At 41.8% G+C, this 26,586-nt stretch overlaps 2 protein-coding genes across 2 annotated transcripts in view; both read left to right on the top strand.

The window, feature by feature from the left end:
* Nucleotides 1-1,043: 1,043 nt before the first annotated feature.
* LOC138965091 (probable leucine--tRNA ligase, mitochondrial) lies at nt 1,044-23,090 on the top strand. Its single transcript, XM_070337227.1, has 24 exons — nt 1,044-1,113; nt 1,681-1,887; nt 2,384-2,473; nt 2,687-2,913; nt 4,862-4,922; nt 5,830-5,919; nt 6,542-6,685; nt 7,223-7,336; nt 8,240-8,362; nt 9,994-10,018; nt 10,678-10,782; nt 12,688-12,800; nt 13,067-13,120; nt 13,257-13,367; nt 13,961-14,079; nt 14,295-14,461; nt 15,385-15,558; nt 16,064-16,155; nt 17,269-17,359; nt 18,126-18,283; nt 19,164-19,241; nt 20,246-20,404; nt 21,487-21,555; nt 22,368-23,090. Exons 2-24 carry the CDS (start codon nt 1,735-1,737, stop codon nt 22,572-22,574), a joined length of 2,724 nt encoding a protein of 907 aa, XP_070193328.1. The 5' UTR covers nt 1,044-1,113; nt 1,681-1,734; the 3' UTR covers nt 22,575-23,090.
* LOC138950322 (regulator of microtubule dynamics protein 1-like) overlaps nt 22,921-26,586 on the top strand; it is a 25,146-nt gene continuing 21,480 nt past the window's right edge. Inside the window, exons 1-2 of the mRNA XM_070322072.1 lie at nt 22,921-22,953; nt 24,943-25,081. Of these exons, the coding sequence (XP_070178173.1) occupies nt 22,921-22,953; nt 24,943-25,081 (172 nt within the window). The remainder of the gene's footprint in view (nt 22,954-24,942; nt 25,082-26,586) is intronic.

Here is a 26,586-nt window from a genome sequence, read left to right as displayed (position 1 = left end):
GCAAGCTAGTGACCATTAATTTTGACTTTTTTTGCAAAGAGTCAAGAAGGAAAAGGTTAAAACTCTACAGAAAGATAGTTCTAACAATTGTTAAGGGTGGTGGTTGTGAAGCAATAGATTGCTTGAAGGAATGTGGCAAAGAAAATGTACTGTTTAAAGCCAGTTTTATATATGCCGAATCATGATGTGGGCTTTTTAAAGTAATTATATAGTACACACTGTTTCGTGACCCAAAAAGCCGTAAACAAATCGTTCACGTACTAGCACTGAAACTACTCGACGATATATTTGTTAAATATTGCATAATAGGCTATCCCGCAGTTGTGGTGCCAAAGTAAAGATATGTACACCTAAACTGACTCACGGCAAAGAATAATACAACAGACATTTTTTATTTAACCTGTACCTCCTCCACTTCGGACATCTACTGTGTCATCTCCAATGCTACACATGTCTGCGCTCATCAAATGTGACAGGCCTTTGAAATTCAATAGTTTCTTTAATTTAGAGTCGATATTTTTACAAATGTTAATGAACATATTCAGTTATCTCAGTCCACCTTCGCGCTCGAAGTCATTGAGACTTTTTGCAATTACCTGCTATTTTTGTATCCGGTATAAGATGAAAGCTGTCTTGCGTGCTCACTGGCACTACTAGGTTTTTGTATGTTTAAAACTATTTGAGTTGTGTGTCATAACAGAATTGCAGATGTGAACGCCCGAACGCAACGGCACACACTGGCACACACACACACACACACACACACACACTCGCGCGCGCGCGCGCGCGAAGAAGAAGAAGAAAAAGAAAATAATAAACACTGCCGGAGGGAGACAACTTGAGTCACTGTTATCAAACGTCCAAAAACAAACAGACAACTTTCACTGTTCAAAAAAAAACACTGGGGGAAATACCTGTATGCTGGTGAAGAGCATGCAATGCGACAGGAGAGAGCAAGGGGGGGTGAGAGCGAGGGGGGTAGAGAGACTGAGAGGAGGGAGAGAGAGAGTAAGGGAGACTACTCATCGAATTGGTGCTCTATAAAGATATGAATGGTGTCCCTTATCATGTTTTGCAAGATGGCTGCGCCCATTCCGAAAACATGACATTGAGGTGTTTGAAGTGATACTGTTCTTTGCAAGCATTAACTAGCTTTGAAACTGTCTGTTTTAAATTATCATGTAAAAGTTGCGTCTTTGACGATTGAACAGTAGCGGTGAATTACTCAACAGGATCTCTGCAACTGCAATCTCTAGAGCTCTCTAGAGCTCTCAGACTCGGGAGCTCTCTCTCTTTCTCTCTCTCACTTTCTATCTCACTTTCTATCTCTCACATTCTATCTCTCACACACACACACACACACACACACACTCTCTCTCCCTCTCTCTCTCTCTCTCTCTCTCTCTCTCTCTCTCTCTCTCTCTCTCTCTCTCTCTCTCTCTCTCTCTCTCTCTCTCTCTCTGATAGTGATACGTTATTAAACATGTTTTGGCATTTTAGTTTTACATCGGCTGATTTTTCACGTAAAGAAAGTAAACAAATTATCTGTATAGATCTGTATCTGTAGGGTACGTCGCTAGCATCCAGATTGCTGGCTTTGGCGCGACGGGTCGGTGTGTGCAGCGACGTCGTCTAGCAACAAACTTACAGAACTTTACAAACCTCTCCGGGTTGTTTCAGGTGCAAAGAACCCCAGAAAAATCTTCTTCAGGCAACAGATAAGCAGAACATTTGATGAGTGCGCTGTTCTGTGAACCGGTCTGCACTATGAGCATGCCTGCTAGGAAGGGACTGACCTGGTCCACATGGAGTTTCCTTCGTCAGAGACTGTGTGCACAGGGACTCGGACCTCTGTCCAGGAGTCTTTTCAGCAAGACTGGTGTTTGGGTATGATAATATCATAGGACTTCTGTAATTTTGGACAGAAACTGAAGTCTGCTTCAGCAGTGTATGTAGATCTTTACAATTACAGTATGCACAATTTAACTCTTCTTGAAGGAAAGCAGTAGCCTGCATCAGTGCATGCCTACCAACCGACCCCTGTTTTTATTTTCATAGGTACACTATCCACTTTTTCTTTTACTCAAGGGACCTTAGGCACACCAACCAAAGAGGATACAATGGCCCTGTATAGGAATTTCCTCAGTACCTTGAAGAAGAAGAGGAAAAACGGCAAGTCACAGTACATGTATTGTATGAGACTTTCAGAATCAGAGTGCTTGTATTAAGGTTATGCCACTTTATAATATCGCTGTCCAGTTAATAACAATTATGATCTTTTGTGAAACCACAGCCATGATATGAACTAATGAAGCACTGCCAACTGTATGTTGTGGACAAATTGCGTGAGTTTTTGTCTGACGGATCATCTTAAAACTTTCAGGAACAGAAACTGACAAAGAAGGAACATGATGAAATAGAAAGTCACTGGATGCCAATCATCAGGGAAAATGACAAGCAGCGTAGCATGAAAGTAAGTTGCGTTTGTCTTTCTTTTGCATAAGTTCAGGCACTCCATGATTTATACTTGATTTAACAGACCTCTGTTTTGCATACTCTATGATTTTGACCATTTTCAGTCATTTATGATTTTTTCACGCCTCACAAAATTTATAGTATGGCCCTTTTGCAATGTCGTTTGTTCTTTAAAGATATGTGAAAACCTTTGTAAATAATATTTTCATAGATGGACAACTCCAAAGACAAGTTTTACGTCCTTTCCATGTTTCCGTACCCAAGCGGCAAGCTTCACATGGGCCATGTTCGAGTCTACACCCTAAGCGACACCATGGCCAGGTTCCAGCGACTGCTTGGGCGCAACGTCATTCATCCCATGGGCTGGGATGCCTTTGGGCTACCTGCTGAAAATGCTGCCATCGAGAGAGGGGAGAAACCAGACCAGTGGACCTATAAGTAGGATTGTTGTTTTTGAAGGTTATAATTAAAGATGGTTTGTTGTTGATTTATAGTAGTTGTGATGTTTTGTTCTTAGCACAGTAAAACAAAAAGTTCTTGACTTTAGGGATGTGGTTTGGTTTTGGCAGTTGACAAACTTCTTTCAAATCGCCAAAGACTTTGATGTAACTTTGGCAGAGCTACAATGACTTGATTTAGCCTGGTGTAAGGAACGCAGTCCCACTGAGTGAATCTCAGGGTCGCTCTTCTTTCAGTATGTCAGTGATCGCGCTAGGTATTTTTCAAACCGGTATGACGTCATGAGCTGGCTACAAGGCTCTCACGAAAATCGGTAAGCTTGCCAAGGCAACCAGTAAAAGACAAACAATGACTTACAATACATTAAATCAATGTCAGTGATATGCGGACGTTTTTTTTCTCCCCCCCCCCCCCCCCCCCCCTCAAAGCAACTGTCGCACAACTTGACAGTGACACATCAGCAGCCGCTGTGAGAGAGAGAGAGAGAGAGAGAGAGAGAGAGAGAGAGAGAGAGTTCCGAAATAAAATAGGAAAGCAAATAGTAATCACGCAACTGGAAGACTTACTCACTAGTTACTTACTGTTACAGTTTCACTTTCGTCTAGTCTTTGTTGTCAAAAAGTTTTCACGCGCAGAGCCAACAGCATTTCTATGACTTAGCGATTTTGAATGGTCTTCGAGAGATGAATGTTGAAAATTTCGACAACCTCTTGTGTAACCATTTTTTTGACGTGTTTTTTTGCAGTCTTCACAAAACATGAGAAAGTTATTCCCCTCCCCCTCTGTCCGCAACCACAGAAACTCTTCGCACCATTTTTCCTGAAATCGTTTGACAGTGGAAGATGCCGATGTTGGTTTCTGTGCCGCCGCTTGAGACTCGGGCTCTGATGTACTAGGCCGTGAAGTACTTTTACTTTCAGTTCCTTCATTAAAAGGCCCTTTCTCACCTCGTGGGGGTAGAAAAGACAGTAAAGATCGTTGCTTCTTCATCGCAATCGACTCGCCTCACAATAATCAACGGTATGTAGACAAAGATCTAAGCTGGTGTGAGTACGTGATTTCCCGGTATGATGCTATGTCGGCTATAGTTAGACGCCGTCCCTTATAACATAAACTGAAAGATTTTACGATGGACCGGGAACCGAAAGAAATGGCGCGAAAAGTATGATGTCTGATTTTTGACGTCATGTTTGACACCTTGACATCAAGTGTCATCAATGGAGACATAATCGCAACATTGTAGCGCTGTCACAACAAGCCATCCAAATCTCTCTCTCTCTCTCTCTCTCTCTCTCTCTCTCTCTCTCTCTCTCTCTCTCTCTCTCTCTCTCTCTCTCTCTCTCTCTCTCTCTCTCTCTCTCGTACTGACAAACGATTTTTGTAATTACTACTTTTTTTTTTTACCGGTCAAACCAAATAACATTCGGTACGTCTGACCGACATCCACTTTTTTTTCCGGTATTGGCGAATCTTAACCGGTAAAATACCGGAAATTACCGGTAAACGCGATCCCTGGTATGTGACGTCACATCTTCCGGGTTATTTCAGTTCTATGCCAGCAGAGCTGCTAAACTTTTTCTTATGTGTGGGGAAATGGTGACAGAACTGCCTTAATCCTTAAAAAACTTACCACTTCGGCAAGTTTGCTGAAGAAAATAAATCCCAGCAACATCCCTGGATTCAACACACGGTCGTCAAATATTCTGTGAAATTTGGTTTGAATTGGTGCTTTGGTGGGTTAAGTTTATGACTCTGAGGTTTCAATATGAAATATGTTTTGATGTGTCTGCCTTTTTGCAGAAAGTAATACTTTTTCTGTACACATATTATGTAACAAGGTTGGTAACAGTGTTATATTATGATTCATATACACGTACATGGTCATTTTACAACTGGTCCAGGCTCATGCTATTCTGTTTGCTTGCAGGAACATTGAAAGCATGAGACAGCAACTTGAACAGCTCGGCTGCAGTTTCGACTGGCACAGAGTAAGGGCTAACTTGTGTTTTGTGGTCCCACAGCTCTTGTGGATATAATTATACTGATGGTATAGGGTTAAGAAACGCCAGATATGTTCAAATTTGCACCAGGTACTAACAGTTTTAACAAATCTCCTTGACAAGTCCACGAAATTATTAGAAAGATTTGTTGATTTTGACGAATGAAGAAATAAAACTCCAACTGTATACAACCACAGAATGGGACAACTTATGTGCCGCGAGGCCTAGGCGATATCGCCAGTCCCAAAACTACTACATGTACTACCACTACTAAGAAAAATGTTGGGTTGAGTGTTTTTACACCCCCGGTATAGGGGTGTGTATAGTATTCGGTCGATGTGTTTGTTTGTTTGTTTGTTTGTGTGTGTGTTTGTGTTCGCATATAGATCTCAAGAATGAACGGACCGATCGTCACCAAACTTGGTGAACAGGTTCTATACATTCCTGAGACGGTCCTTACAAAAATTGGGACCAGTCAAACACACGGTTAGGGAGTTATTGGTGGATTAAGATTCTACAAGGACTTATAGAGGGACATATTAATGGTCAAAGGGAAATAACCTTCTCAGTTGGTGGCAGTGAGAATGGTAAGGACGGGCGTGTTTTTCCTACCTCGGAGGAATTTCTTGTCTTTATCTGGACCAGAGGCAATCACTTTTTTGCTGTCAATGGAAAACTTTTCCCATTAAGGAGGGGGGAGGGGGGAATTTTGATTAAAGTTCAAAATAATTTCTTCAAACCTGCCTGTAGATTACAGTGGTTCCAACCTACTATTGTTCTTTTGAATGTCACTGCACAGATTTGTCCTTTGGATTGTAAGAAAGTGGTAGTTGATTTGTTAGTGTTATTACTAAATCTGTAATTTGACACATTTGTGTGCTTCTTATGTCTACAGGAGTATGCCACGTGTGATCCCTCGTACTACAGGTGGACCCAGTACTTGTTTCTCAAGATGTTGGAAGCTGGGCTTGTTTACCAGAGAGAGGTTTGTGTCATCTTTTTTACATTTAGTCAAGTTTTGACTAAATGTTTTAACATAGAGGGGGAATCGAGACGAGGGTCGTGGTGTATGTGTGTCTGTGTGTGTGTCTGTCTGTCTGTCTGTGTGTGTGTGTAGAGCGATTCAGACTAAACTACTGGACCGATCTTTATGAAATTTTACATGAGAGTTCCTGGGTATGATATCCCCAGACGTTTTTTTCATTTTTTCGATAAATGTCTTTGATGACGTCATATCCGGCTTTTTGTAAAAGTTGAGGCGGCACTGTCACACCCTCATTTTTCAATCAAATTCATTGAAATTTTGGCCAAGTAATCTTCGACGAAGGAGGGAGGGGGGGGGGGGGGGGGGGGGTATGTGTGTGGGTGCTTGATGTGCATTGAAAAAATACAGTAGTCTGTCACACTCTGTATCCCTGCTTATTGGTTTTTCTCTTTCTCTCACTCTGTCAGACTCTCTCTCTCTCTCTCTCTCTCTCTCTCTCTCTCTCTCTCTCTCTCTCTCTCTCTCTCTCTCTCTCTCTCTCTCTCTCTCTCTCCTTCTCTCTCTCCTTCTCTCTCTGTGAATTGGGTGTGAATTAAGTGAGCTAGCTATTTTCACTGTGCAGGGAGAAGTGAACTGGGACCCAGTGGATCAGACAGTACTGGCTGACGAACAGGTGGACGAGGCTGGTAGATCATGGAGGTCGGGGGCCATAGCAGAGAAACGCTTTCTCAAACAGTGGTACATCAAAGTGTCTGCTTATGCAAAGGTAACACAGTCAAGTGCAGAACACTCACAGAACGAGAAGTCTTTCAAGAGATAGAACAAGATAACATACTGATTTTCTTCACTCTCTCTCTCTCTCTCTCTCTCTCTCTCTCTCTCTCTCTCTCTCTCTCTCTCTCTCTCTCTCTCTCTCTCTCTCTCTCTCTCTCTCTCTCTCTCTCTCTCTCTCTCTCTCTCTCTCTCTCTCTCTCTCTCTCTCTCTCTCTCTCTCTCTCTCTCTCTTTTTTTCATTTCTCCTTATATTTTATTTGTTTGCTGATGAAGACTGATTTGATAAGTGTTGCTGTTTTTTCCTGATGAGTACGCTTTCATTGTTATCTTGTTGTAGTTCTTCTCATCTGCAGTCGCTTATTACATATAATTTCAAGAGACACTTCAAGATTAACTGTGTATGCGTGTTTAAGTGTAATCAGCCACCTGCTCTTATGGCAGAATGACTGAGGTCTTTTATGTGCCACTGAGGTGACATGGGGATGGGACATGGATACCATCATGACAGTTTGTGTGTGTTGTGTTACAGTCCCTGTATGATGGCCTGTCAGAAGTGGACGAGACCCTGTGGCGTGACATCATTGCCATGCAGCGACACTGGATAGGAGAGTGTGATGGTACCAGGCTACACTTTTCCCTGCAGGTGGGATTTTTGGCAGAAGAAACCCGAACATGTACCTGTATACAGTGACCCCCCCCCCCCCCTTTTTAAGACCCCCCAATTTAAGACTTCCTCCCTTTTAAGACTTCCTCCCTTTTAAGACCCTGTTTTCTTAGACTTCATATTCATAACTTCTGTAAATGTACCACCATTTTAAGACTCCCTCCTTTTTAAAACCTGATTTTTTCAGATTTTTGGAGGTCTAAAAAGGGGGGTTCCTCTGTACTGTCAATTTTTTTTGGTCAGCCTGTAGTTATGATCTGTTTTGTCAAACAGAACTGAGTCACATTGTAAGAGTAGTCTGGTGGAAACCCACCCTGGGCCAGTGTCACTTCATTGGTAATTTTCAATGGATGAAGCAAGTTTATTTCACTGAGAGGGGTTGACAACTTGGCAGAATTCTTCACGGCTTGTTGGCATATTTAGGAATGTCTCTGAAAACAGCAGCAGAAGAGAAAATGTTTTATAATTCAGAAGAGTAGTTGAACCAATTGTTTTATAAGTGCAGACACAGATGCTGACAGGACACTAGCTTACATTTTAAATACTAGAGGGAGATTGTCTGCAAAGAATGTAAATTGTACGAAAAAGAAGAGCTGTAAACCACCCTCGCAAAGCAGTTGTCAAGAGAGATTTAGCTTTCTCACATCTCACTTCCAAGCAACCAAAAATAATGGGACTATGTGTCCATTTTATCTCCAGGTACAGTGGAACCCTGTTGTAGACGGGCTGATAAGACTGTGTACATTGTCAATTGTTTTAAGATTCCCTCTCTTTTAACACGTGATTTGTTCAGATTTGGGCGGTCTTATGGGAGATGGGGGAGCGGGGATGTTTCCACTGCGTTGTGTCGTAAGTTCTGTACCGTGTCTTTGTGATGTGCAGTGTGAGGATGGACATGAGCATGAACCACTGAGCATCTACACGTCAACCCCAGAGGCAGTGTACGGTGTGGCCTTCATTGCCATCTCTCCACAAAACAGGCTGAATCAGACACAGCTCTACCAGGTACGCATTCAAATCAAATCAAATCAAATCATATTTTATTTTATGAGAGGTGTGGCATAAGCAATACAAACAAGCTTTTTTTCAACCAGCCCTTGCCCAGAGAGGGACTACTCTAATCATATATATACACGTACATTCATTTTTTTTTAAACAAAAAATAAAATCAGTTTTTGAGAGAGAGAGGGAGAGAGAGTCTGTGTGTGTGTCTGTGTGTGTGTGTGTGGCTTGCTGGTTTTTTTCCAATTGGAGTACTTGAAGATAATGAAATAAGTTCCCTAAAATCCTATGGTCTATTCGAGGCCAGGACGGACATGGGTCAACTTTATGTGCAGACTCAGAGGACGATATCCATGTCCCACCCCATATATCCATATCCATGTCACCACAATGGCACATAAAAGACCAGTCATTCCACCATAAGTGCAGCTGGTTCATTACACCTGAAAACGCACACACCTGCAGTGATGTACATTTTAGTCGGTCTCCGGTCTCTAACCGATCCAATTTCCCCAGGACCTATAGCTTTAACCCCAGCAGGACACAGGTCCGATTAACCTACAGAAGAAGTGGTCAAGGGTCCGATCGTTTTTGACAATGAAGCGGACATGCGGACTGTTCAATTTTCAAGAGGAAAGCTTGTTTCGGTTTTGCCAAGCGAAAGTAAACACTGCGTGAGGAAAGCTGGTTTCGGTTTTGCCAAGCGAAAGTATGCACTGCGTGTGACCAGTTTGCTGAGTGAACGAGGCACCATATGGGATCTGATTCTTTGAATTAATTTATCCTCAAGTTGGATCAAGAAGAAAAAAAGAAAACCGAACCCATATGGTGCCTCGAGTGCATTCATTGGCTCAGCAATAAATCGTGTAAACCAATGGGAACCACCCGTGCATGTTCGCACATGCGCAAGGCATTACTTTTCGTCATAATATCCGGAAAAACCGTTGTGCGTTCGAACGAAAATAAAACGAAAGAGAAACGACATGGGTCCAAAAAAAAAGCTCAAAGCAGATAAAAATCAGCAGACATTGATGTCCATGCTGCGTTCGCCAGCCACTGTGGCTTCAGCTGAACCAACAACAACGTCAACCGAGAACGAACTCGTCGAAGTGGAGAGTGATGGTGAAAGTGCCTGAAAAACATTGTCGACAGATGGACAGTGAAAAAACCCCGACAATAACTTTGAAATTTGATTCAATCCTTTGAGTATCTAGTCATGACAGTCGCGGAAGGTGGAAGAATTTAAACTGAAAAATCTTTTTAAATGCGGTGTTTTTGTCCTATTGAAATTGTAATCTCAGGACATTGTGTCCTATTGATTTTCAGTCTTCAGAACAATTGTCCTAAAGGCTGCTAGAAAAATGTACATCACTGCACCTGGGTAGCCCGACTCTTATTGCTGCTAGCTTTCCACTGGGAGTAAGCGAACAAATTTCTCAGCAATGGGATACAGTAAATTAAATTAAATTAAATTAAAAGAATGAAATAAAATGTCATCACCACTTCCAGTACCTGCATTGCCTTCCTAGATCCTTTATGATAATATATGTGCATTTTTTTGTAACTTGTGTATTGCTGTGTCAAGCGACAACCCTTTCCTTTATCTCTTGATGTTGTGTCATCTTCTTTTTTAGGAAAACTTCAGCCCTGATGATGCAGGTATGTTTTTAATGTGATAGTCATTCCCAGTCTTTGAAGTTAAGATATTCAGACCCACTTTATAGATTTGTATGTGTGGGGTTTATTTCTTGATCATTAAGTGATGAACTGTTTTATTTGTGTGGCAATGTAGATGGCTCAAGGCACAGGAGCTTGTATCCAACCACCGGTCGATAATTATTTACTCCTGCATGCTAATTATTTACTGCTGCATGCTTACCCTATAGTAGTAGTAGACTGTATGGAATAAGGAGTAAATATATGGAATAAGGAGTAAATAATGATCGACCGGCGATTGGATACAAGCTCCTGTGGCTCAAGGTGCCTAACTTCTCCAGCATTATGCTTCATTAAAGGAAATATCAGGGCATGTTTTTTGTGGTGGGTAACCTTTGATTTGAAATATGGTTTGTACTAATTTGCTTTTTCTGAAAAATAATAATAATGCATAATGTTTCTAGAGCCCATATATCCAGGGTTAATCCCTGCTCAAAGCACTTTACAATTATTGGGAAATATACGCACAAACAAAACATATCACTTTGTACATACCATTCACACAATTATGAATCTGTTTTCACTTTGGTTCTTGTATTTTCACCCTGTATCTGCTTGTCCGTTATTCGTAGATCAAGTAAACATATTTCTTTCTGTTTCAGACATTCCATTGTCAGCAAAAGCTGTGCATCCATTCACAGGAAAACCTGTCCCCATCGTAGTGTCAGCCTCCATGGAGTTTGATGCCTTCAATGACGTGCAACTGGGTTTGTTCTGTGTATATACTCAAGACGCTCATAGAAAGTTCCAATTTGGTTTCTCAAACTTAGATTTGACACTGGCAAGCTTGATTTATTTGGATATTTGTCATTGCTTCTGTGACATTTTATTTGAAGGTTTAGCATGGGTTTGTGTGTGTGTTTTGAGTGAACTATCTTGTTGATTCGTCTAAAAAAACAGCTAAGTTGGGGGGAAAAAACTAGCAAGACAGATACTCCTGAGCGGTTTTTGTTTGCCAAGTGTCAGAAAATAGCTTTTAAAGTTTAGTTTACTGAAATGAAGCCTCCCCTCCCCCACTGAAATGCACACTATCCACAAAGGAAAGAAGGGGAGTGTTCAGAAACTCTGTGCATTTTTGTATCATCTGTAAAGTCTTTCAAATTTTAAGACTTGCAATATATAATTAATATTTAACTTGTCAGCATGCCAGAGGACTGGGTGGCCGAGTGGTAACACACTTGCGAGAGGTTGCGAGTTCGACCCTGGGTCAGGGCGTTAGCAATTTTCTCCCCCCTTTCCTAACCTAGGTGGTGGGTTCAAGTGCTAGTCTTTCGGATGAAACGAAAAACCGAGGTCCCTTCGTGTACACTACATTGGGGTGTGCACGTTAAAGATTTTCATTTCGCTCGATTAGCGATTACCGGTACTTTATTAGCTCTCTACTCAAGACTCGGCGCTTTTCTCTTTCTTTCGCGAATCTTCGTTTGTCAACAAATCGTCGTGACAAGATAGCGTACAGAGAAACACCGGATGTATCAGGATCTCGCGCGCGCGAGATTTCGTTTTTATGTGTCTCGCGATAGTTGGGGGAGCGAGAGCCGCCATGTTGTGTTTTCGTCTGCTCGAAATGTGCGCAAAAGTCGTAAATCATCCCAAAAAAGCTTATTCCGGGTGGGACTACATGTGTGTGTTGGTTACAAATTGTGTGTGTGATATTTTTCTTCAAACTTTTTCACTTTTCTTCTTTGTTTCACTTGTTTATTCTCGGAGCCTATTTCGCCAAATACCGTACTTTTGTTTGCCTGGTTGTTTTGATTGATTGACACGATCTGATTATATTTTTTTGACGGCGGCTAATATAGTGACGCGGCCTATACGTGGCTCGTCCCAATTTTTGAGTCACTTGAGAAAAAGTGACTCTATGTAATCGGTCAGTGTTAGTCTGTCCGGCCGGCCGTCCGGCCGTCCGTAGACACCACCTTAACGTTGGACTTTTCTCGGAAACTATCAAAGCGATCGGGCTCATATTTTGTTTAGTCGTGACCTCCAATGACCTCTACACTTTAACGATGGTTTCGTTGACCTTTGACCTTTTTCAAGGTCACAGGTCAGCGTCAAAGGAAAAATTAGACATTTTATATCTTTGACAAAGTTCATCGGATGTGATTGAAACTTTGTAGGATTATTCTTTACATCAAAGTATTTACATCTGTAGCCTTTTACGAACGTTATCAGAAAAACAAGGGAGATAACTAGCCTTTTCTGTTCGGCAACACACAACTTAACGTTGGGCTTTTCTCGGAAACTATAAAAGTGACCGGGCTCAAATTTTATGTGAACGTGACTCATTGTGTTGTGAATAGCAATTTCTTCCTGTCCATCTGATGCCTCATATAATATTCAGAACTGCGAAAGTGACTCGATCGAGCGTTTGCTCTTCTTGTTTTTTTTAAGTCGGGGGTGCGGCTTATAAAACGGTGCGTCTTGTAATCCGTCAAATACGGTAAATCATCACAGATTTGTTTTTGTGTTTTACTTGGGATAAAGGCATTCTTCAACTTGGACACATACCAAAAATATACAGCCTGGCTGCTCTCTTGCTGAATTCATTTAATAACTGACACCTGTGTCAATGTGCAACATGAACGTGTGTTTTTCTCTGTGCTTGACAGGCATACCCAGTGTTCATGACTCGGCAAGAAAGGTGGCAGACCGATTGGGCATTGAGTACACAAACGTTCTAAAGGGCAGTGAAGGAGAAGAAAAACTTGTTCATTCACAAGATGTTAGTTGCTTTGTGTATCTCTTGTGTGTCTGTGTGTGTGTGAAATTGGGTTTTTGTGTCTGTTGTTGATTTTGTGGGCATTTGTGTGTGTGTGTGTGTGTGTGTGTGTGTGTGTGTGTGTTTTTGCACGTGTGTATATGGACCTGTCTGTCTTGTCCATCAGTCTTCATATGTGTGCACCTGTCTACTCGTGTGTGTGAGTGTGTGTGTGTGTTTTCAGCTTCCATAATAAAAACACTACTTGTATCTCTTTTTTGGTTTGACAGATAAGTGGATTGACAAGATCAGAAGCTTTTGATGCTGTTCTTCGCAAAGCAAAGGTAAGAGTGATATGTGGGGTTCTCTTGCTGTTATTGTCTGTTAGTCTATTAGCTTCTAAATGAAATACAGTTTCAGAAAGAGATACTTTACTATAACACTAACAGCAATATGTTTCTCTATATTTGATGTTGGCAGGAACTGGGTGTGGGGGGTAACTTGTTGAGCAGACGTTCCCGAGACTGGCTGGTCTCCCGGCAGCGCTACTGGGGAACACCCATCCCCATGATTCACTGTGAAAAGTGTCTGGTAAAGACAAGTGTTCCTCCAGGTGTACCTCACCACGCTACCACCATCTCCACACACACGCATGCACACATACACACGCTCGCACACATACACGCACACATGCACCCATGCACCCACACACACACGCACACACACACACACACACACACACACACACACACACACACACACACACACACACACACACATACACTGGATCAACACCACCATCTCCGCACACATGCATGCAAACATACGCACGCTCGCAAACATGCACCCACGCATGCACACATGCACGCACTCACGCACGCACACACACACACACACACACACACACACACACACACACACACTGGATCAACACCACCATCTCCGCACACACCCACACACGCATGCAAATATTCGCACACTCGCACACATGCACCCACGCGTACACACACACACACACACACACACACACACACACACACACACACACACACACACACACACACACACACACACACACACATATCAGTTACCTAAGTGAACAGCAGTCTAAATTGTTAGTGCAAGTCTGCCTCTGGCAACAACAACTGCTGACAACATTGTGCATAGCTTGAAGACTGTTTCAGGCAGTACCAGTGCCGTACGACCAGCTACCAGTGGAACTGCCATCCATTGACAACTTCACGGGGCGAGGACCTTCACCTCTGGCCCAGCAGCACGACTGGATCAACACCACCTGTCCAAAGTGAGTCAATTGCCAGCTACTGAGACTGCAGGGATGCGCAAAAAAACTGCTGCTGCCAGTAAAAACGTTACTGGGATATAGAAATTGCGAGTCACTTGCGCGTGGGCCAAGTGGCAAGTTTTGTCAAATTCTAAAGTAAAATCGACAAGTCGATCAGGTTGACTTGTCTCTCTAATCGTGCCAATATAAATTGGGCCTCTTTTTTTTCTGTGAAGGTGTGGTGGTGCTGCCAAAAGAGAGACGGACACAATGGACACATTTGTGGACTCGTCGTGGTACTTTCTGCGCTACCTCGACCCCAGCAATACCACTGTGCCGTGCAGCAAGGAAATGGCAGACAAGTTTATGCCTGTGGACCTCTACATTGGAGGCAAAGAACATGGTGTGTGTGTGCGTGCATGCATGCATGCGTGCATGCGTGGGTGTGCGCGTGGGTGTGTGTTTGTGTGAGAGAGAGAGAGAAAGGGAGCAAGCTCAAGGAAGGGGGAGCTTTCTGCATGCATGTATGTCTGCGTTTTCAGGCATGCATCTGTATGTGGGTGAGCCTACTTGTGTTCAATCAATCACTCAATATCAATCAATATGAGGCTTATATCGCGCGTATTCCGTGGGTACAGTTCTAAGCGCAGGGATTTAATTTTTAATTTTTTTAAATTTTTATGCAATTTATATCGCGCACATATTCAAGGCGCAGGGATTTATTTATGCCGTGTGAGATGGAATTTTTTTACACAATACATCACGCATTCACATCGGCCAGCAGATCGCAGCCATTTCGGCGCATATCCTACTTTTCGCGGCCTATTATTCCAAGTCACACGGGTATTTTGGTGGACATTTTTATCTATGCCTATACAATTTTGCCAGGAAAGACCCTTTTGTCAATCGTGGGATCTTTAACGTGCACACCCGAATGTAGAGTACACGAAGGGACCTCGGTTTTTCGTCTCATCCGAAAGACTAGCACTTGAACCCACCACCTAGGTTAGGAAAGGGGGGAGAAAATTGCTAACGCCCTGACCCAGGGTCGAACTCACAACCTCTCGCTTCCGAGCGCAAGTGCGTTACCACTCGGCCACCCAGTCCTTCATAAGTATGTGTGAATCTGAGAGTAACAGATTTGGCTGAAATACCAATGGAAATGTAAGACTTAAAAAATGATGAGAAAAAATGTTTCTTGTTAGAAGAATGTGTTTTGTGTAAAGCATCCCTGTAAATCAAAAGTGTTGCATGAGAGAGGATATTTCCTGGGGGGGGGTAAGTTTTCAGAAAAGCATCTCAAAATACTGTTTTTGTTTCTTTCAGCGGTGATGCATCTGTATTACGCTCGCTTCTTCTGTCACTTCCTGTTTGACGAGGGCTTGCTGAAACAGCGTGAGCCCTTCGTCAATTTGCTGACCCAGGGCATGGTGATGGGTCAGAGCTTCAGGGTCAAAGACACTGGGCGCTATCTCTCGCCAGATCAGGTTGACTTGTCAGGTAATTTTTGTTGCACAAAAGACCGTGGCGCTTACTGCTGACTTGGATCGGAATCTTTCTTCAAACATTTTTACCAATTACGATGTAGCAGAATCTAATTTTTATGGGATATTTTGTATATTTGCTAATTTTTGGCTTTGTTAATATTGAACTCTTTCTGCCTCTCTTCGACTCATGCTGTCTTTCCCTCTATTCTCTGATCCTCTGTCTTCTGCATGGCTCCTACCTTTTCTTCTGTTTGCTGATGGTCTCAGTGTCTGGCTGGCTGGCTGGCTGTCTGTCCGTCCATCCTCCATCCGTCCGTTGGTCTACATGTCAGTCTCTGTATTCATTTATTTATCTACCTCAGCATCTGTGTATGGTTTTATGTCTCTTATCCTTGTTCTCACAGTGAGTCATTCCCTTGGTCAGTTGGCTGAAAGTTTAATTATTAGGATTCGTGGTTAATTATATACTGCTTTGACAGTGAAGAATACTCATTCAGATATTGATTCATTTGTTACAGGGCCGAAGCCAAAGGAGAAGTCGACCGGTGCCCCTGTTGCTGTGCGATGGGAGAAGATGAGCAAGTCAAAGTACAATGGAGTAGATCCACAGGTCAGTGGGAATGTAGAAGACACCTTCTTTCTTCATGGGTTGAAACTCCCACCATCTTTTACGTGTATAGTGGTATCTGCGATGAAAGGACACCCTTGGGACCAGCTAAACGTGTCCCTTCATTGCAGGTGGCCTGTCATGACAGGTATATTTTGGTAGAGATAATAGACAAAGGGACCCCAGAATGTGTCCTTTTAAGGGAGGTGTCCTCTCATCAGAGGGGCCCCACATCGCAGGTACCACTGTATGACCGTTTTTACCCTACCATTAAGGCAGCCATACGTCGCTTTCCGGCGGAAGCATGCTGGGTATTTTCGTGTTTCTATAACCTAGCAAACTCTGACATGGATTACAGGATCTTTTCCGTGCCCACTTGGTCTTGTGCATGCGTATACTAATGAAGGGAGATAAGGCATGAGCAGGTCTGGGTGGCCGAGTGGTAACGCACTTGCGCTCAGAAGTGAGAGGTTGCGAGTTCGACCCTGGGTCAGGGCGTTAGCAATTTTCTCCCCCCTTTCCTAACCTAGGTGGTGGGTTCAAGTGCTAGTCTTTCAGATGAGACGAAAAACCGAGGTTCCTTCGTGTATACTACATTGGGGTGTGCACGTTAAAGATCCCACGATTGACAAAAGGGTCTTTCCTGGCAAAATTGTATAGGCATATATAGATAAAAATGTCCACCAAAATACCCGTGTGACTTGGAATAATAGGCCGTGAAAAGTAGGATATGCGCCGAAATGGCTGCGATCTGCTGGCCGATGTGAATGCGTGATGTATTGTGTAAAAAAATTCTATCTCACACGGCATAAATAAATCCCTGCGCCTTGAATCCGTATGTTGAAATATGCGCGCGATAACAAGCTGCATAAAATAAAAAATTTTAAAAAAATAAATAAAAAGTCTGCACATAAGTTGACCTGGGAGATCAGAAAAAAGAAGTGTGTGTGTTTTTACCTTTGTACAGCGGGTCCACCTTATTTTTTCATGTATATAGTATTATCAACTCTGAGGCTTTATAAAAAAAATGGTCCATTATCAATCCACACACAAAAATTATATAAAAAATAAAAAAAATAACTTGTGTTAATGAATATTTGCATATTGGCATGACAGGAGATGCTGGGTGAGTTTGGAGTGGATGCCACACGGCTGTGCATATTGTCCAGTGTGTCTCCTCAGGCCAACAGAAAGTGGTCCAGTGATGGTGAGTGTTTTGGGATGTACCTTTCCCTTCTACCTGTTTCCCAGGTGTGTGGGTAAATTTTTTGTGTTTCTGTCTGTCTGTACCTATGTCTGTATGTGTGTGAGACTGTGTATCTGTGCCTGTCTGCGTCTGTGAATTTGCAAAAACAATTGTATGTATGTGTGAGTATATGTGCATGTATGCATATGTCGTACCCAATTCACGGATTTCGCAAAATCTGCAGCATTTTTCCAAAAATGCGTCAAGGCTTCTAATATAAAACTTGCCCATTTAGCGAAAACGGCTGCCAAATTATGGTTATAAAGTTCCCAAATGCCTTGCGTATCACCACACGTAGACAGCTAGATGCTAGAATGGATAAATATCACAATAATCAATAAGTTATGACAATTTGGAACAAAGTGTAGTTTTTCGTGCATTTTAAAACTTAGGCTTGACACAGACCAACACAGATCATACAAACATAGGGAGCTAAAGCAATGAAAACACAATGTTTTGATGTCACATAAAGTTACAGACTGGCTGCCAATTTTGCAAAATGAGCAAGTTTTAGAAGCCTTTATGAATTTTTGGCAAAACACTGCCCCTTTTGCAAAATCGGCAGCCAGTCCCTAACTTTAAGGGTTTTGTCAATTACACGAAATGGGCACAAATGTTGCAGATTCCGCGAATTCAGCAAGTACGTGAATTTGGCACGACACATACATTTATGTGTCAACACACATTTCCATGAGTTTATGGGTATAATCGTTACTATTGTTTTCAGCTTACAAGGGCATATTGAGGTGGCAAGGAAGAATATGGCAGTTGATTGGAAACTTTGTGAAAAGCACCAAAAGCCCCAAGGGAGACAAGTATGATGCTGCGTTATTAGCGGACTGGGAAAACAAGTTGTTTGAAGCCAGAAATTCGGCTTTGAGAAAGGCAAGTATTCTTGGCAGCAGAATTTGTCCTTGCTGCTTTTTGAGTTGGGCTTCTGATTCAGTGATTGGTGTATGGATGTGATGATACAAAACCATTTACTCTGTGTTTGTATGTGCGTGTTATTGTATTTGCTGACATGTGTGCTTGCTGGTTTTAGAGTTGGGCTTCTGATTCAGTGATTGGTGTATGGATGTGATGATACAAAACCATTTACTCTGTGTTTGTATGTGCGTGTTATTGTATTTGCTGACATGTGTGCTTGCTGCTTTTAGAGGTGGGCTTCTGATTCAGTGATTGGTGTATGGATGTGATGATACAAAACCATTTACTCTGTGTTTGTATGTGTGTGTTATTGTATTTGCTGACATGTGTGCTTGCTGCTTTTAGAGTTGGGCTTCTGATTCAGTGATTGGTGTATGGATGTGATGATACAAAACCATTTACTCTGTGTTTGTATGTGCGTGTTATTGTATTTGCTGACATGTGTGCTTGCTGCTTTTAGAGTTGGGCTTCCGATTCAGTGATTGGTGTATGGATGTGATGATACAAAACCATTTACTCTGTGTTTGTGTGCTCTGCGTGTGTGTGTATTTGCTGACATGTGTGTGTGTGTGTGTGTGTGTGTGTGTGTGTGTGTGTGTGTGTGTGTGTGTGTGTGTGTGTGTGTGTGTGTGTGTGTGTGTGTGTGTGTGTGTGTTGGAAGTGCTCCACTGTGCATGGTCTGTCTTTCCTGCTATAATGAATAACTTGTTTTTGTTATTGTTATTGAATATTATGCCTCGATAACTAATGGAATGTGAAATATTCTCAAACAATGAAACGCATGAATGAAATATGGCTGATTGTGCAACAGGTAACATTTCACTGAATTGTGCAACAGGTAACATTTCACTGCTCCTCGTCTTTTCTGCTGAACACAGCTGTGGCCTTCCTGCAGCTCTACAGCACTACACTGGGGGTAGGTCTTAACAGATAGAAAGTGTCAACTGTCATCACTCTGTATTCTTCCTCCGAAAACGGCGTATGGCTGCCTAAATGGCGGGGTAAAAAACGGTCATACACATACAATTCCACTCGTGCAAAAAACACAAGTGTACGTGGGAGTTTCAGCCCACGAACGAAGAAAAAAAGAAAAAAAATCACTCTGTATTTTTCTTCTAATGATGCAATACAATACAATAATACTTCATTGTCTCAAAAGAGAAATTACGTGTGGCTGAACACATAATAACATTACAACACATCAATACAAACAACAGTTACACACACACTCACACACACACACACACACACACACACACACACACACACACACACACACACACACACACAAAAGCATATAAAGTGCCATTTGAAGTTAAAACATGAAAAGTGCCATTTAAAATAGAAGATTTAAAATTATGACAGGTTAATTATTGCAGTAAATCACAGGGCAATACAACAAGATTATTTGTTTAAAAGTTGAACAGAGTGATGCTTAGTTTATTGGAAGTTTCCTTTTTCGAAAGCGGCATATGGCTGTCTAAATGACGGGTAAAAAAACCGGTCATACACGTAAAAACCCACTCGGTCAAAAAAAACATGAGGGAACGTGGGAGTTTCTGCCTATGAACGAAGCTGAAGAAGAATTAAGTTTCCATAGTCTTACTTCAATGAAACACACTTTTTTTAATCAATGAATGAGAAGTTTGATTCTTGAAAAGAAATTTAACGTTTGTAAAGTTACAATAAAGTTTGAACGCCAAACACTGGGCACAGAAAAAGGGAAAGACATCCTATCTGTTTTGTTCTGGTTCGTGCTATTGTTCTTTGTGTATAGCCATGCATATCATGTCTACAGCTTTTACGTCATCATCACTTGGATTTTAATGTTTTATGGGCAGGAAGTTTCAGCAAATTTGAGGAGAATGCTATTACCTGGCACTCATTTACTCAGTGCATAAATGGTGTGTTTTCTTGCAGAAAGTCCCCCCACCCATTTTGCAGGAAAGCATGGCGTACAGACGGTGCCTAGCTGACCTGTGTATCATGCTGGGGCCAATGGCCCCTTGCTTTGCCTCAGAACTGTGGACAGCTCTGGCCTCTGTCTGCAAGGCTGACCTGCAGCTTTCCTATCACTGGGTGGGTGATGTATGATTTATCTTATGGTTGGTCAAAGATGCAGGACGACTTAGAGCCCTATCAAAGCAACGGTTTGTCACACTGTCTTCGGTTTGTGAGGATGAATGTTACGTGCGGTCCTTTGAAGACCACAGATCTCACGCTGATACAGTTAGGCTTTTTACTTTCTGAAACTGGACGACTTAGAGCTTTATCGAAGCAACAGTTTGTCACACTCTCTTTTGTTTTCAAGACCACAGATCTCACGCTGTTACAATTAGGTTAATAACTAACTGAATGTTTGTCTTACTTCGTGGATTGTACATTGGACATTTAAATCACATTCGAATCATACTCGAAACCAGTTTTCACGGTCCAGAACTAAAGACTGTTCAACATGCTGAAATGGAACCAAATACTATATTTTACTACTTTCTTACATAATTAAACACAAAGTCTTGATATAAACTACCCAAGATAAAAAGGACTCTGGCTCTCATCAAGACTACTCGGCCTCCATTTTGGCTTTTGACGTAATGTCAGGTGCAGGATCTGAGTGGGTTATTCTGCCTTGCTTAGTTCGGCTTTTTCCATCTTACTCTACCAGGACAATGATAAAAATCAATTCGTAGCAAAATTACAGTGTTCGACTCCTTGCAAGAAAGTCGATGAAACTTGGCAATTTTCTTGATGGATATAGATGCCTGAAGCGTGTCTGAAAGCCCAAGGGGATACATGTATATGCAGGTCCACGTGAGAAGACCAGTAACTTTAATGTCTGTCTTTTTTCCTCCATGTTTGTGTATTTCCTTTTACATGTACTTATCTGCCTTTTTCTGTGCATGTGTGTTTATTTGTCTATGTGTATTATTGTCTGTGTGTGTGTATGTAAAAAAAAGTTACAGTAGTTGGAAATTAGTATTTTCCCTTGCTAATACAGTACTTGAATTGCACCATTTAAAAACTGAAAAAAATGGACTTCTGTGATATTACCTGTGTAGATTTTTTGTCTCACCTTGTGTTTTTCATTTTCTACTGATCATTTTCCGTGTCAATTTATGTAAAGGTGGCAATTTTGTGTGATTTCTGTTTGACATCAACAGGAGAGAAGTGTGTTGGACCAAGAGTGGCCTGTGCTTGATGCAGAGTATGAACTACCATTGATTTTGAAGGTGAGTGCTTCATAAATAGATACATTGTCATGTACATCAGTGCTCACACCTGTCTTATAATGAGAGTGGGAAATATTAAATAAGAATTTAGATTTGTTTTTTATCGTTTGCATACTAATATCTTTACCTGTGTTTACTTTTATATTTTGAAGTTTCCTTGCTTTGCTGAATGTTTACCTTGAATACATGTATACATTGGGACAAGCTGATCTGATGAAATTGACTAAGAACAATTATTGAGTGTGAAGCACTGAAGGTACAATGCTGTGGTTAGAGTGGGCTGTGGATTCACACTAAATGAGTCCTGAATGGAGAATGGTAGGTTGGCTGGTGGGTTGGTAGGTTGGTTTTGAGAAAAAACACAGATTCTGGTAGAATTTTAACTGTTTGCTGCTTATGAAAAGGTTTGTTGTTTAGTTGATTTATTACAACTGGTTTCGACTGTGCTTTTTCCCTTCTTCTATCTCCTTTTTACAATGAAAAACAGAAAATAACCCCATGCCCATATCAAATTGAGTGCGTGTGGTTTTTATTTTGGTTTTTGTGTGTGTGTGTGTGTGTGTGTGTTGTGTTTTTTTGTTTTTTTATTTGGTTGTTGTTTTTGTTGTTGGTTTTTTTTGGGGGGTTTTTTTGTTGGAGGAGGGGGGGGTGGAGGTTGTGTGTATATGTGTGTTTTTCTAAACCTTGAAAGGAGGAAAGGGAAGCGCTAAAAATACATGCAATGAGCCATCTTTATCTGCAACTTTTGTTTGACGCCAGTACCTTTGTCATGTTGTGCTCTATGGTGCTTACTTTTTGTATTGTTTTATCAGATCAACAACTATGAGAACGGTGTAATTGGAGTGAAGAGAGAAGCATTTCATTCGCTGACACCTGACCTTGCCCATGACCTTGTGCGAACTGACCCCAGTTACCAGCAGAGATGTCAAGGTCAAAACCTCAAGAATATTGACTTTTCAGTGCTTCCAGATTTTGAGGCTGTCATCAACTTCACCACTGAGAAACAAACACAAGCTTAGAAGAGAAAAATGCTGGAGTTGTGTACATTGATGTGTGTCAGAAGTATATTAATTAGAAGTGGTTAACGACCATTACCTGCGGTCAACGCGCATTGATACAATCGCCTATTGGGCTTTTCCAAAAAGCCGATGTCACTAAAAATAGAATGGAATATTCTGGGACATTGTTGATACCCGATAATTATGCAACCCTTTGATTAATTCGAGTGTGTGGGTGTGTGTGTGTGTGTGTGTGTGTGTGTGTGTGTGTGTGTGTGTGTGTGTGTGTGTGTGTGTGTGTGCTCTCTCACTGATGACCGTGTGAACCCTCTGAATGTATTCTAAATGGAAAGTGTGAAATTCGATAATGACCATGAGAGAGTTCACCAAGTTTGATTTGGTATGTTTAACTCGGGAATGCATGCTTATGCTTATTATAATCATGTGTGAGGCTGAAAAAATTGTCATTTACTGTTCCAAAGCATAGAGTAAGTTCTTAAGCATTTGATTGAATACAGGGTGTATACAATCTTTGAATGACTTTGTGTATTGTCTCGCAATTGCTCATGACTGGATATGGGATGGGTGGATTTGAATCTTGTCATGTCGAAGAGCTCTCTCTCTCTCTCTCTCTCTCTCTCTCTCTCTTTCTCTCTTTCTCTCTTTCTCTCTCTCTCTCTCTCTCTCTCTCTCTCTCTCTCTCTCTCTCTCTCTCTCTCTCTCTCTCTCTCTCTCTCTCTCTCTCTCTCTCTCTCTCTCTCTCTCTCTCTCTCTTACAGACCAATCTCAATTCTTCCTGTTTTATCAAAACCACTTGAAAAACACATATTTACACACTTGACCACACATTTGAAGAAATACGATCTTATACATTCCAACCAGTCAGGTTTTTGCGCTTGGGATTAAGACATAGACAGAAAGTAAAAGTATAACATATAAAACCAGCATTCATATCACATTTCATGTATCACACACAGTAATCACTGGTATAGGCCTAGGCCTACAGATATCACATTGTCCCTGTATCACACATGCAAATAGATAGTATCACATTTTCCACGTATCACACACAATATATACATTACATAACATACAGCAAGTTTCCATCTCCCGCGCCCCCCCCCCCCCCCCCTCCCACACATACATATCCTTGCACGTGCGTCGACTCCATACAAATGACATCATCAGTCCATTAACTAAAATGCACAATGACTAGTAGAGGGTACATGATACACAATACGTGCTCAACTAGACCTGCTAACTAAAATAATAACAGAGACAGAAACAAAAAACTGGGCACAACATTTACACGTGTGTGACCTACTTTACATCAAGTGCCTGTGATCTATAAATAACAATGATTGCGTTTAGAATAAGACATGAATAATGCCGATGTTTGCTAACAATGAATACATAAAAACTAAGATAAGAATGTATGTGCTTCCATAATATGATTATTTTATAAAACACAGTGGGGAAATTGGAAGATAATTTTTATACGAAACTGCGCACATTGAGTTGTTGTTTTTCTCTACCTTTTTTTCTACGTGAATATCCGTGTAAATATGTGATTAGATTAGTCCCCTCTCTGGGCGAGGGCTGGTTGAAAAAAAGCTCGTTGTGCTTATGCCACAACCCTCGGAAAAAAAATTTGATTTCATCTCTCTCTCTCTCTCTCTCTCTCTCTCTCTCTCTCTCTCTCTCTCTCTCTCTCTCTCTCTCTCTCTCTCTCTCTCTCTCTCTCTCTCTCTCTCTCTCTCTCTCTCTCTCAAACACGCACACACACACACACACTAACACACACAGCGTTGCTGTACAAACTCTTTCCCCTACAAAGGACCTGGTAGCTTTCACATTACTATTACTGTACTACTCAGTACTGCCAGTGCCAATTACTATTACCACCACCACTACCACCATCACAACCAGCCAAACCTCTATTCATGATAATTTCATGAAACCGGTATGATACATGTATTGAGAAAACAGGCATTGCTGGCTCTGCACACTTACTGATTTTCTCTCAACACTGTAGAATTCGCCCATGAATGATCTACAGCTGTATTCCAGCCAAAGCACCAAGTAGTGCAATGACACACACACACACAAATTGATTATACCAGATAGAAAAGTATTCGCAAACTAGACACAGCTACTAATCTAGATAAATACGAACTGTGACTAAATCAGACAAACATGTTTAGTTTTTGATAATACTGATAAAAATATTATCTCTTTTAGAACGATTTTACTCTGTGAAAAATGCAATAAAAGAAAAATATATGACGCAGTCGAGCAACAAACACACACGCACAACTGACTGCACTCTCAAAACGTGTTTATAACCATCTACAACTACAGGAGTTGGTGATGCGTTTTGTTCTCTCAGCATAGTTTGGAGATGGGCAGGTGTGGCTTGAGAGCTAATCTTCAACGCCTGCAGTTTGTTCTGGTCATGGCTCAGATCAACTGTGACTCAGCTGGCTTCCAGTCATTCCAGATGAGAACTTGCGCAGCACGTTGTGGGAGTCTGAACTTGAATGGCGTCATATCATCCCGGATGGTCAAAGCAAAAAGCGTGTCCGTACAAGCTCTTTGGCGGTCAAAGTCACCATGCAGTCGCGAAGCTGCATGATGATACCGCTTCATTCAGAAGGCATATTCCAAGAACGCCGTCGCGTCGGCTGCAAACACTGACTCACACACATACACACACTGACACGGCACTGATACACGCACACGCACACACACACACACCGCTGACACACACACATACGCACGCATACACGGCACACACTGGCAGACACACACACACTGGCAGGGACACACTGTGACACACACACTACACACTCACTGACACATGATGTACACACACACACACACCGGCACACTCATGCACTGACACGCACACACACACACACTCACTGACATGCACACACACACACACACACACACACACACTCAATCACTGACACGCACACTGTGACATACACACACACATACCGTGACTGACAAGACTGATCGAGGGAGAGAGAAGGGGTGCTGGAGACGGAGGATCTTCCACTAGGCTACTACTCTCTCTGTTCAAGTGTGCCGGACACGTTCATTCAAGAACCTGTTGTTAGGTTCATAGTTAGACCAAGCTGTTATTCTGTTGACGCTCATCACAGGCTCTGAGACAAGTGTTTGATAAGCCTCGACCACCATCGGTAACTGTAAGTACAACTCAGTGCCGAAACAAAGAAAACTTCATTATAATTATATACTACTGGCCAAAATGGAATATTATAACTGACAAAGTTAGTCTTACTGTACGTGAAAATATTCCCAAAATGTTATGTCTAGACGAAATCATAAACATTCATTTTTGCATTAGAAGGTGATGACTTATTTTGCGTGTAGTGACGTGTTCCGCTATAGCCTGCGTTTTGCAATGTCAGTGGTGCGTTTTCGTAATGTCCAGTCTGAATCTTTTATTTTTATTTTTATTTTTGTCACAGAAGTTTTATCTAAAAGTTAAAAGTAATATTGTTGCAAGATGTGAATATGCTGTTTTGCCGGCTTTTTTCTGTCATCGAGATCGGCAGTGCCGGTTAATTATGCTGATGGGGTCTATGTCGACCAAAAGAGTGGGATTCCCTGTAATTGGAGTTCCTGCAGGGGGATTCCCTGTATACACAGGGTGGAGTTTTTCAATAGAACTTGCAAACCATACTCGAATTTCTAAGAAATATAAAAAAAAGATTAAAAAAAACCATCAAATTCTACCGATGTCGCGAAGCATCACGTGACTTTCAGCGATATCAGCGAAACGCTACAGGAACTACACCCTGTGGTATTCCCTGTATACAGGGAATCATCCTACAGGAACTCTACCTACAGGGAATCCCACTCTTTTGGTCGACATTTTTGTTTGTTTGTTTGCTTAACGCCCAGCCGACCACGAAGGGCCATATCAGGGCGGTTTTGGTCGACATAGACCCCATCCTGGTTAATTATCGTACTCTCGTTTCTAAACTTCTGACAGTCATTT

This window comes from Littorina saxatilis, linkage group LG1 (assembly GCF_037325665.1).
Source record: "Littorina saxatilis isolate snail1 linkage group LG1, US_GU_Lsax_2.0, whole genome shotgun sequence".
NCBI classification, from domain to species: Eukaryota; Metazoa; Mollusca; class Gastropoda; order Littorinimorpha; family Littorinidae; genus Littorina; species Littorina saxatilis.
Note: the sequence above shows the minus strand (reverse complement) of the source record. Positions and strands in the feature narration are given on the sequence as shown.

Bases quoted from the DNA above. Each gene is read 5' to 3' on its own strand.
- LOC138965091 (XM_070337227.1), top strand. From the start codon at position 1,735: ATGAGTGCGCTGTTCTGTGAACCGGTCTGCACTATGAGCATGCCTGCT. The intron at 7,337-8,239 runs GTGGGATTTTTG...TGTGATGTGCAG, and splicing joins GGCTACACTTTTCCCTGCAG to TGTGAGGATGGACATGAGCA. The intron at 10,783-12,687 runs GTTTGTTCTGTG...TGTGCTTGACAG, and splicing joins CTTCAATGACGTGCAACTGG to GCATACCCAGTGTTCATGAC.